Raw genomic sequence first — 12,214 nt, forward strand, 5'->3', positions numbered from 1 at the left:
GGGGCTCGGTCCTGGGCGAGGCTTAGGCTCGGCGGGCCGGGCTAGGTTCTGGGAGAGGCTTAGGTTCGGTGGGCGGGGCTCGGTCGTAGGACAGGGCTAGGCTCGGCGGGCGGGGCTCGGTCCTGGGCGAGGCTTAGGCTCGGCGGGCGGGACTAGGTCCTAGGACAGGGCTAGGCTCGCTGGGCGGAGCTCGGTCCTAGGGCGAGGCTTAGGCTCGGCGGGCCGGGCTAGGTTCTGGGCGAGGCTTAGGTTCGGTGGGCGGGGGTAGGTCTTGGCGGCTCTCCTTGCACCCTCCGGCTCAGTCCCTGACTGCCAGCCTCCTCCTTACCCCTACGCATTGCATCCCTAGTGGGGCTACAGGGACCGAAGGGGATCATCGAAGGCTCACCCGTGTGTGTGCTAAGGCTGAGACAGGCTGCTCCGTAGAGGCGGCCAGGACAGTCTTCCTCTCGCCTAGGGACCCCCACTAGAGAATGGAAACCTGACTTGCTGTACCATACTTCCTTCTCTCTTGAGGGCTTCATGTGTTCTTCAAGACCTTACCCCTCGTGCCCTCCTAGCCTGCCCCTGGAACCCACTGTCACCATGTGGCTGTTGAGGTAATAATTAAGTTCAGGAAATACCCGGGCACTTACAAGACTTCTCCCATGGTGCTGTGGATTCCAGAGTGAAGCCTGACCCTTCGTTTTCCAAAAGCCCAGACAGGAGAAAAGCTGGCTCAGGGGAACCTCTGCTTCTCCTGAGACAACTATGGGGTCTGAGACCTGGGCACACCAAGACTGGGCTCAGCCCCGTGGGATGCTCCCCTCATGTCACCCACCTCTGGGGCTTTTCCTCTAACCAGCCCCCAGTGACACCACCATGCCCCAAGTGGTGCACACACCCCAGAACCAGGCACACCAAGACTGGGCTCAGCCCTGCGGGATGCTCCCCTCATGAGTCACCCACCTCTGGGGCTTTTCCTCTAACCAGCCCCCAGTGACACCACCATGCCCCAAGTGGTGCACACACCCCAGAACCAGGCACACCAAGACTGGGCTCAGCCCTGCGGGATGCTCCCCCTCATGTGTCACCCACCTCTGGGGCTTTTCCTCTAACCAGCCTCCAATGACACCACCAGGCCCAGAGCGGTGCACACGCCCCAGAACAGAGGACCCCTGCCTGCAGGCAGACAGGGCCGGGTGGGGATAGTGCAGGTGAGAGCCTGGCCAGAGAGTGGTACTGACCCCTGGCAGGCTGCAGGGTGTGTGCTGCTGACCTGAGACTGGCAGTCTGGAGGGAAGGTAGCAGGCGTGGCAGCTGTCAGCTGAGGAAGGAGAGACAGCAAGAGTTTTGGTACCCAGGAGTCTATAACGAAGAATTTCAGAAAACACTGATAGCAAGGTAAAAGGGGCCCAGGTGGGTCCCAGGATGGTCAGTCCAGTGGGCAGCAAGAAGGCTAGAGTAGAGGTCTCGGAGTGTAGGCGTCCAGCCACCCAGATCAGTTCAGGTTTCCAGTTTCCTTTCCTCAAGCAGTAGTCTTCTTAGCCTACTCTTGAAAATTTATAGGTTAGAAATTTCTTCCTATATTTCAATCATTCACTTACATTACCAGGAATTTAGTAGTTGCTATTATCAATGCGATCTTTCTTTTCTCACTACATTTTCTAATTAGTAAATAGATATCACTGACCTCTTAGTGTTAATTTTCATCAGATGTCTTATACTTTCTAAGCAGATGATCTGATCACCTGTAAATAATTCCTTTTCAATCTTTTGTGCTCTCTTTTGGGCTCAATCTCCAATACATACACAGTTGTTCAGTACTGATGCTACTGATGCAAGTAATTTTTCTTGATTTTAGACACAGATGTTCTCAAGACTTTTAATTTTCCCAGAAAACCTCACAACTTTCCCTTGCAAATAACCAAGAGAAATACTCATTTAATATCTAAACAATAGTACTTTATTGATAAAAGATTAGTATAAATGGATACAAAATTGCTGTGTAAAATAAGTGTTTTCAAAATACATTTCTATAGGTGGAGACTATCTCTTAGTAAAAGAGCAGTTATCTATAATCAAAAGTATCTATTTAGATTTGGGCAGTAAAACCCAAGGGGATGAGAAGTGCAGCAGTGTGGGTCCTCCCTCCCCCCAGAGCTGTTACCAGCAGGCAGCTGCCTGAAGTACTTTCACTCAAACATATGCAGGGCTTAGTCACTTACAAACTTGTTTTTCTTTTTTACAGATTTTCCAACAAAGTTATTAAATGGCAAACTCAAATAATGGACTCTGCATGGATGTACTCTGAAGTCATGAACACTTTTTCTTAGTTACCTTCACACAACAAGCCATAACATATAGCTTTTGGCTATTCACAATTAAGCAACAGTGAAGGGGCAATGTTAGCAAGAACACCAGATTTTCTGTAGCACACCTTCGTATTATTATTTAACTGTCTCATTTTATGTTTTTTTCTAGCCCCCACAAAAACCAAAAAACCCTGTCTCATCCTCAGATTAGGCATTTTCTCCATCTCCCTACACAACCATTGTCTCCTTTCATCTGTCACTTTCTGGGGTTGAATTTCCCAACTTCAGTAGAAATGATAAAAAAGGCAACCGCTGGAGTGTACCACAGGGAGACACAGGAGGAAAGGTGACACTAAGGCTACAGTGCACAGAAAACGGATCAGGTGTGGCTTCGACTGTGCGCACCTGCCCACTAGCCCATGCTACAGATTTAAAATGTCTTTCACTTTGACAAGACACATGGTTTATATTACACAAAATGAATGAAAACGACAATGGCTAAAAATAAATGAGACAGTCTGTACACAAAAAAATGATTACTGCTATTTTCCTCCCATCAGAAAGTCACTCAAAAAGGGGGTATTTAAAGGAAACCCAAATCAGAAAAACCCGGTAGGCATCAGAGGTTCAGGGCACCAAGGCCTTAGGGAGGGAACACTTTTCAATGAAGCTGTGCTTCAGGAGCACGCCCACCAACAGACCCCAATTTCCACAGGGGAGGCAGATCTACTACAGTTACAGAAAATACACTAAAGTGCAGTATAAAATATAAAAAGGTTGGATTCTGAATAGACCAATTGCTAATTTTCCTTAAAAATTTTAATTTGGTTGAGTAAAAAGTTTACTGAATCTCATTTTGTAGGTAAGAGTCTTAACTGCAATACAAAAACTGGAGCTCATGACTACTTTGATCTTCTCTGTAGCACAGGATAACCAGTATTAGTGGAGAACACTACAAAAAGTGGCTTGCGGTGAGTTCTTTGTATAGGGGTTTTAAAAATGACCTAGATCAGAATTAAGAGACTTCTTTAAAACTCACCTCTAAAAAAGCTGTTTAAGTATAAAGATGTAGGAAATTCTATTCTGTTTTATTTGGTTAAGAGATAAAATCACAGATGAATCAATAGTATTAGAATTATAGCAGCAAAATTAGTTTTAGGTGTTGTGTACAAACATAAAAGCAAGGAAGCAAAGAGTCTCCAAATGGTATGATGTGGTAAGCAGATGGCCTTGCACCAAGTCAGTGCATCTTTCTACATCACTAGGCTCACACCTCTACCACTCAGATTATGGGTAAATCTGAATGTTCTAGATATAAATCAGGAGTGCTCATCAATGGTTAGTCAGTTGTTAAGTCAGTTAAATCAAAGAAATTCAGTATTAAGCACACATGCCGATTCTTGGAAATCAATTCTAACATTAGTGGTTAGGGAGAAAGAAAAGGAAAACATTCACCTCACAAAATACAGAGTGTAACATAGCAATGAAATACATATGTTAAAAGTACTTCATACAAAAAACACATCAAAAGTCTTTTAAAAATTAAATTCTCAGGCACAGGTACTGTTAAAATGTGGATGGCACCCTCCCAAGGATTGAAAACACACAGCTGGATCACGCATCTGGAATGTTTTCTTTTTTATCCAGGAAAGTGTTTTCTAGAAAAAAGAAAACAAAACACACTTAAGTGTGAGTGAGGCAATGTCTACTGCATTGATCATTAACAGTTTTACTTTTCTCATAAACTGAGCAAAAGGCAGGGCTTACATGACCACAAAGTTAACTGAATCAAAACACCACTCATAAGGCTCTTGGAAACCGGAAATACCGCAAAACTAAAAAGTATACACAAATAAAATTTTATCTATCTAAAAGTAAAATTTTCATTCCATAAAGGTTGAAACCAGAAGCTCAGAGAAAATGAGCAAACACCTGTCACTGCTTCCTGCTTCAAATGAGCTGCATCGCTGAGGCATCCTTGTCTCTTTCCACTGTACCCTCACTTCCCCAGTCACATGCCAACACAGGTTATGCAGGACCAGCCTCTAAGTCAGCAGGCCGTCGTTAAAAAGTTATGGGACCATCAGCAAATAACGTTAAACTCTCGGAGCAGCAACAATTTCCTTATCAGTAAAGTGTGAACTGAGCACATACCCTCAGGACTATTCTAAGGTGTCAATGTGATGATGAAACTAAAGCAACCAACTTGGACCCAGCTGGGGGTGACATGGATGTCTTCTTTACAGTAACTTATCAAACTGTACATACATATTTTTGTGCATTTTGTGTAAATACTGTATTTTACAATGAACACCTTTCCCAGTAAGCTGCAAGAGGGTTTGGTGACTAAGGCTCTAGTAAGACACTCTGGGTCCTTCCTCAACCACCTGTCCATGTCATGGAGGCCTCAAGACTCCCTGCCTTCTGCCTAACCCACCCTGCCATAAGTTGGTGAAGGTTCAAGTCCCTTCCTTGTTTTCATGAACACACTCATGCTTCCAGAATGAGGTCCCTGAATTGTAGGGGAGACCATCTACAAAATTCCCAACGTTTCTTCCTCACATCTTGGCCAACTCAAACTCTCTTTCAAGCTCTAATCACATCTCTTGTATAAGGTTTGCCTTTACCCCAGCATCATGTGATCTACCCTCTTCTTTGGACTCTTAGGTCGTTACCTGACTTTACCTTTCATGCCTTTCCTCTGGCAAGTGATGGGAGTGGCCACCTGGACAGTTCGCAGAGCCTGCCTGTCCGTAAGATACAAGGGAGTGGGCATGTGCCTTTTCCTGGTTCTCAGTGTCTAGAGTCTGCAGATTCTTTTCAAGCAGGCAGACCAGCATACACTAATGACCGTCAGTCAGGACAAAGCTATCTGAGGAACAGGAGGTCAGCAGTCTCCATGCAGGGAACCCTTATCTACCTGGCATAATTCTTCCTCCTTGTGCCATCTTTACTTTTAATCTGTACAAGTTGTTTTAATATATTTTTATTCCCTTTAAAGAGATGTTTTAACAATTAACAAATTTCCAATAATACAACTAATAAAGGTGCTTTAATACATAATTTCCCTCTAATGTTGGTATTTGCAAGCTTAGAAAATAACCTGCAAATGTACCTCAATAAAATAAAAGTTGCAATTATTAAAAAAAAAAGAGACAAAAGTGTGAGAAGTCTTTACTAGAAAGCAGGTGGCAAAGTAGTGGCTTCTGTTTCTCAGGAGCAATCTCTTCTCGTTTAAGATTAGTGATGCAGTTACTTCAAAATGCAAAATATTAATGAGGCTTAAGGAGAAACCTGTCATATTTAAGCTGCTACAACAATGTTAGTAACAACCGCCTGTCTTCCAGGCTAAGGGACAACAGGGCCTACCTGTGACTTCTTGATACGTGCACATGGCCTTACACGTGATGCCCGAGAGCCCCACCATCGCCATCCCCGGTCTGCATCTGCATCTGCATCTGCGCCTGCATCCTTGCAATCATCTCTTGCATGCGGCGGAGCTGTGAACACACATAGAGGTTTTCAAGGTTTGCTGTCTTTGAACATTATTTCTGGGTGTTCTGTGACTCCTAAAATTTCAACTTCTATACTTTCCCAAAACATGAGAGAGTTATTATATAAAGACTTCTTACCAATCGATTAAAAAACCAACAGCTAAAGAGAAAACCAAGTAAATGATATGAATATGCAAGTCAAACAGAAACAATAACCAAAGGAAGATAAGACAATATGATAAATTTTCTTAAGATGGAGTCTCACTCTGTCATCTAGGCTGGAGTGCAGCGGCACAAGCTTAGCTCACTGCTACCTCCACCTCCCAGGTTCAAGTGATTCTCCTGCCTCAGCCTCCTGAGTAGCTAGGATTACAGGCACACACCACGCCTGGCTAATTTTTGTATTTTTAGTAGAGACAGGGTTTCACCATGTTGGTCAGGCTGGTCTCAAACTCCTGATCTCATGATCTGCCCGCCTCCGCCTCCCAAAGTGCTGGGATTACAAGCGTGAGCCACCGCGCCTGGCCAATATGAGAAATTTTCTAACCTAAAAGGAGGGAAAGAGACTGATGACAGTGGGAAATGCAAAGTAAAGGGGAATGGGAATGAGTCAGCTTTTCTGGAGGACAATGAAGGCCTCACAATAAAAATAATATACATACATACATACATATATATATATTTGTTTTAAAGGGATGGGATCTTGCTCTTTCGCATAGGCTAGACTGCAGTGGCACAATCACAGCTCACTGCATCCTTGAACTCCTGGGCTCAGGGGATCCTTCTGCCTCAGCCTCCCGAGTAGCTGGGACTACAGGTGCATGCCGACATGCATGGTTAATTATTTTTTAATTTTTTTGTAGAGATGGGGGGTCTCACTCTGTTGCCCTAGCTAGTCTTGAACTCCTGGCATGAAGTGATTCTCCCACCTTGGCCTCCTAAAGTGCTGGGACTATAAGTGTAACCCACAGTGCCTGGCCAAAAATAGTGAACGTTAATTCATCTTTATCCTTATCATTATGATTTGTATGTATTCAGAAATGCCTCCAGGAAAGTATTATAAAACATTCAACTAAATTTTCTTCAGGTAATTTTGTGGTTATTTTTAACATTTAAATATTTATCAATATTGAATTAATCTGACGAAAGAAGTATTTTCTTTCTGTTTCCAAAAGGCTAGCCCATTATGATCTTATTGTTTACTGAATAATGTGTTTGCCTTCCAAAACTGCAGCAGATCTGAATACCACCTTTACAACAGAGCATATTTCCATATTTATGATCTACTTACAAAACTCAGTGACATTACTAAATTGTCTCCAAAGTCTTTCAGCTAAATACATGAAGCACTATGTATGCTATGTAAGTATCCATGTTTATTACATACAGATGTGTATATATAGTAATAAAATAGTTGTATGTATCCTCCTCAACAAATTAAAAAAGAAAAACTAAAAATTATAAGTTAATTACCAATGGTATCTATCGATGTAAACAGGAAACAGCTTTAGTAACAAGAACAATACTTTTCGGCTGGGCGCAGTGGCTCCTACCTGTAATCCCAGCACTTTGGGAGGCCAAGGTGGGCAGATCACGTGAGGTCAGAAGTTTGAGACCAGCCTGGCCAACATGGCGAAACCCCATCTTTACTATAAATAAAAAAAGAACTAGCCAGGCATGGTGGCAGGCACCTGTAGTCCCAGCTACTCAGGAGGCTGAGGCAGGAGAATGGCTTGAACCCGGGAGGCAGAGGTTGCAGTGAGCTGAGATCACACCACTGCACTCCAGCCTGGGCAACAGTGCAAAACTCTTGTCTCAAAACAAACAAAACCACCAACCAATCAATAGTACTTTTCTACTTACCTCAGCTTCTTTTTCCAGCAAGATCTGGTCTTTATTCACGTCCTCATTCTCCACTTTCCTAAGAATTGAAAGAAATCAGAATTATAACACTGCAACAAATAGTTATTTGATACCCTCCCACCAAATTCTACTTTAAAATTTAAAATGACATGTATTCATCCTTCTTCTTTTTTTTATTGAGATGGTGTCTCGCTCTGTTGCACAGGCTGGAGTGTAGTGGCATGAGCTTGGTTCCCTGCAACCCCCACCTCCTAGGTTCAAGCAATTCTCCCACCTTAGCCTCCCAGGTAGCTGGGATTACAGGCGTGCGCTACCACGCCCAGCTAATTTTTTTATGTTTAGTAGAGATGGGGTTTTGCCGTGTTGGCCAGGCTCGTCCGAACCTCAAGTGATCCGCCCGCTTTAGCCTCCCAAATTGCTGGGAATACAGGTGTGAGCCACCACGACCGGCCTATCATTTTTCTAATCAAAGATATAATGAATAAAAAAGGAACAGAATGATTTTTTTAAAAAAGTTCAAACAGGCCGGGCGCAGTGGCTCAAGCCTGTAATCCCAGCACTTTGGGAGGCCGAGACGGGCGGATCACGAGGTCAGGAGATCGAGACCATCCTGGCTAACACGGTGAAACCCCGTCTCTACTAAAAATACAAAAAAATTAGCTGGGCGAGGTGGCGGGCGCCTGTAGTCCCAGCTACTCTGGAGGCTGAGGCAGGAGAATGGCGTGAACCCGGGAGGCGGAGCTTGCAGTGAGCTGAGATCCGGCCACTGCACTCCAACCTGGGGGCAGAGCGAGACTCTGTCTCAAAAAAAAAAAAAAAAAGTTCAAACAACATGAAATGGAACACTGAAGAGACTTTTCTTACTCTAAGCTTGAGTGACAACACTTGCTGTTACCCACTCCAAAAACAGGTATTATCTGAAAAATTCGCTTTGAGATGAGTTATTCTTTATTAACATGAATGTAGTCACCACACTCACGGAAGGAGCAGGATCTGTGTGAGTGAGCGAGGGGCATGGGCAAGCTCTCCAAGCACACCTGAGAATCATGCTCTGCAGAGCACATAATCCCCGTCTCAGGGCCAGCGGCTGCTCAGCTTCCAGAGCGGGGAATGTTCTAGCTGCCTCTAAAATCTTTCTTCATGTGGTTTCCAAACTCATAATTAGACTTCACTGTGTACAACATATGTATAACTTACATAAAAACATATTGGCATGGCTAAAAAGAAAGGCTGAGTGAGGGTGGCTGCAGGACTCTATAAGGATCGAAGCTGCTGCGTCAATGGCCACTGGCTGCTTAGAAGTCACTCGTCCTGGCCTCACCCTTAACAGCAGGCGCTGCAGTTTCTTAATGGCAACAAGTCTGTCCTGATGTACAGAGTGATGCTTTTGAAGGAGGACTCGACACAAGCCTCTGGCCTGTCCATCTAAAGTCTTTGTTTGTTTTTTGAGACAGGGTCTTGTTTTATTGCCCAGGATGAAGTGCAGTGGTGCAATTATGGCTCAACTGCTCCTCCCAACTCAGCCTCCTGAGTAGCTGGGATTATAGGCGTGTGCCACCATGCTTGGCTAATTTTTTTTTTTTTTAATTTTTGTAGAGATGGGATTTCACCATGTAATCCCATGGTCTCAAAACTCCTGAGCTCAAGCAATCTACCTCGCCTTGGTCTCCCAAGGTGCTGGGATTAAGGCATAAGCCACCATGCCTGGCCTAAAGCTTTTATGTGCATATCATTAAATGTACTTTTTTTTTTTAAGGCTACAAGAGTATAATTTGATTAAATTAACAACTCTTTTATAGTAACTTTTGAGTAGGAAACCAAACCATGTTGCTTAATGGTCAAGAAGGCTGAGCTGAACACACAGAGGAAGAGGAACATCATGGCTCAGGTTGACACAATACAGAGGAAGGGGCACAGTGTGATCATGACCTGCCGCCTCTCTTAAGTCTCTCAGAACGGAAGTTTTCATAATGAAGGTCCTGGGTCACCTCCTGGAGATCCTGCATGTGTGTGCTGAAAGAGAAGAGGAATACACCAAGGTGGCCTCATGCACGTGATAGTCTCATGAGAAAAAAAAACCACCCATCAAGTACATAGAAGAAATAGCAGTAATATCCCTGATGAACATCGATGCAAAAATTCTCAATAAAATACTGGCAAACCGGATTCAGCAGCACATCAAAAAGCTTATCCACCATGATCAAGTGGGCTTCATCCCTGGGATGCAAGGCTGGTTCAACATTCGCAAATCAATAAACGTAATCCAGCATATAAACAGAACCAAAGACAAGAACCACATGATTATCTCAATAGATGCAGAAAAGGCTTTTGACAAAATTCAACAGCCCTTCATGCTAAAAACGCTCAATAAATTCGGTATTGATGGAACGTACCTCAAAATAATAAGAGCTATTTACGACAAACCCACAGCTAATATCATACTGAATGGGCAAAAACTGGAAAAATTCCCTTTGAAAACTGGCACAAGACAGGGATGCCCTCTCTCACCACTCCTATTCAACATAGTGTTGGAAGTTCTTGCTAGGGCAATCAGGCAAGAGAAAGAAATCAAGGGTATCCAGTTAGGAAAAGAAGAAGTCAAACTGTCCCTGTTTGCAGATGACATGATTGTATATTTAGAAAACCCCATCGTCTCAGCCCAAAATCTCCTTAAGTTGATAAGCAACTTCAGCAAAGTCTCAGGATACAAAATTCATGTGCAAAAATCCCAAGCATTCTTATACACCAGTAACAGACAAGCAGAGAGCCAAATCAGGAATCAACTTCCATTCACAATTGCTTCAAAGAGAATAAAATACCTAGGAATCCAGCTTACAAGAGATGTAAAGGACCTCTTCAAGGAGAACTACAAACCACTGCTCAGTGAAATCAAAGAGGACACAAACAAATGGAAGAACATACCATGCTCATGGATAGGAAGAATCAATATCGTGAAAATGGCCATACTGCCCAAGGTTATTTATAGATTCAATGCCATCCCCCCCCATCAAGCTACCAATGACTTTCTTCACAGAATTGGAAAAAACTGCTTTAAAGTTCATATGGAACCAAAAAAGAGCCCTCATTGCCAAGACAATCCTAGGTCAAAAGGACAAAGCTGGAGGCATCACGCTACCTGACTTCAAACTATACTACAAGGCTACAGTAACCAAAACAGCATGGTACTGGTACCAAAACAGAAATATAGACCAATGGAACAGAACAGAGGCCTCAGAAATAATACCACACATCTACAGCCATCTGATCTTTGACAAACCTGAGAAAAACGAGAAATGGGGAAAGGATTCCCTATTTAATAAATGGTGCTGGGAAAATTGGCTAGCCATAAGTAGAAAGCTGAAACTGGATCCTTTCCTTACCCCTTATACGAAAATTAATTCAAGATGGATTAGAGACTTAAATGTTAGACCTAATACCATAAAAACCCTAGAAGAAAATCTAGGTAGTACCATTCAGGACATAGGCATGGGCAAGGACTTCATGTCTAAAACACCAAAAGCAACGGCAGCAAAAGCCAAAATTGACAAATGGGATCTCATTAAACTAAAGAGCTTTTGCACAGCAAAAGAAACTACCATCAGAGTGAACAGGCAACCTACAGAATGGGAGAAAATTTTTGCAACCTACTCATCTGACAAAGGGCTAATATCCAGAATCTACAAAGAACTCAAACAAATATACAAGAAAAAAACAAACAACCCCATCAAAAAGTGGGGAAAGGATATGAACAGACATTTCTCAAAAGAAGACATCCATATAGCCAACAGACACATGAAAAAATGCTCGTCATCACTCGCCATCAGAGAAATGCAAATCAAAACCACAATGAGATACCATCTCACACCAGTTAGAATGGCAATCATTAAGAAGTCAGGAAACAAGAGATGTTGGAGAGGATGTGGAGAAATAGGAACACTTTTACACTGTTGGTGGGATTGTAAACTAGTTCAACCATTATGGAAAACAGTATGGCGATTCCTCAAGGATCTAGAACTAGATGTACCATATGACCCAGCCATCCCACTACTGGGTATATACCCAAAGGATTATAAATTACTCTACTACAAAGACACATGCACACGTATGTTTATTGCGGCACTATTCACAATAGCAAAGACTTGGAATCAACCAAATGTCCATCTGTGACAGACTGGATTAAGAAAATGTGGCACATATACACCACGGAATACTATGCAGCCATCAAAAAGGATGAGTTTGCGTCCTTTGTAGGGACATGGATGCAGCTGGAAACCATCATTCTTAGCAAACTATCACAAGAGAAAACCAAACACCGCATGTTCTCACTCATAGGTGGGAACTGAACAATGAGATCACTTGGACTCGGGAAGGGGAACATCACACACTGGGGCCTATCATGGGGAGGGGGGAGGAGGGAGGGATTGCATTGGGGAGTTATACATGATATAAACGTTATGCACATGTACCCTAGAACTTAAAGTATAATAAAAAATAAAAAAAAAAAAAAAGAAAAAAAAAAAAGAAATAGCAGTAATTACAATTACTTGGTAAATTGTACACAAA

The 12,214-nt window shown here is 43.1% G+C and overlaps 1 protein-coding gene across 5 annotated transcripts in view; it reads right to left on the minus strand.

Annotated features, from left to right (window-relative positions):
* Positions 1–1,922: 1,922 nt before the first annotated feature.
* Positions 1,923–12,214, minus strand: part of SEPTIN2 (septin 2) — a 43,722-nt gene continuing 33,430 nt past the window's right edge. For all 5 annotated transcript variants that reach the window (XM_033229493.1, XM_033229492.1, XM_033229496.1 and 2 more), the window contains 4 exons: positions 9,581–9,664; positions 7,652–7,709; positions 5,664–5,794; positions 1,923–3,952 (listed from right to left, as the gene is read on the minus strand). In XM_033229493.1, the coding sequence (XP_033085384.1) occupies positions 5,693–5,794; positions 7,652–7,709; positions 9,581–9,664 (244 nt within the window). In that variant the 3' untranslated portion in view covers positions 1,923–3,952; positions 5,664–5,692. The remainder of the gene's footprint in view (positions 3,953–5,663; positions 5,795–7,651; positions 7,710–9,580; positions 9,665–12,214) is intronic.

Source organism: Trachypithecus francoisi, unplaced genomic scaffold, assembly GCF_009764315.1.
Source record: "Trachypithecus francoisi isolate TF-2019V2 unplaced genomic scaffold, Tfra_2.0 Lachesis_group13, whole genome shotgun sequence".
Classification (NCBI taxonomy): domain Eukaryota; kingdom Metazoa; phylum Chordata; class Mammalia; order Primates; family Cercopithecidae; genus Trachypithecus; species Trachypithecus francoisi.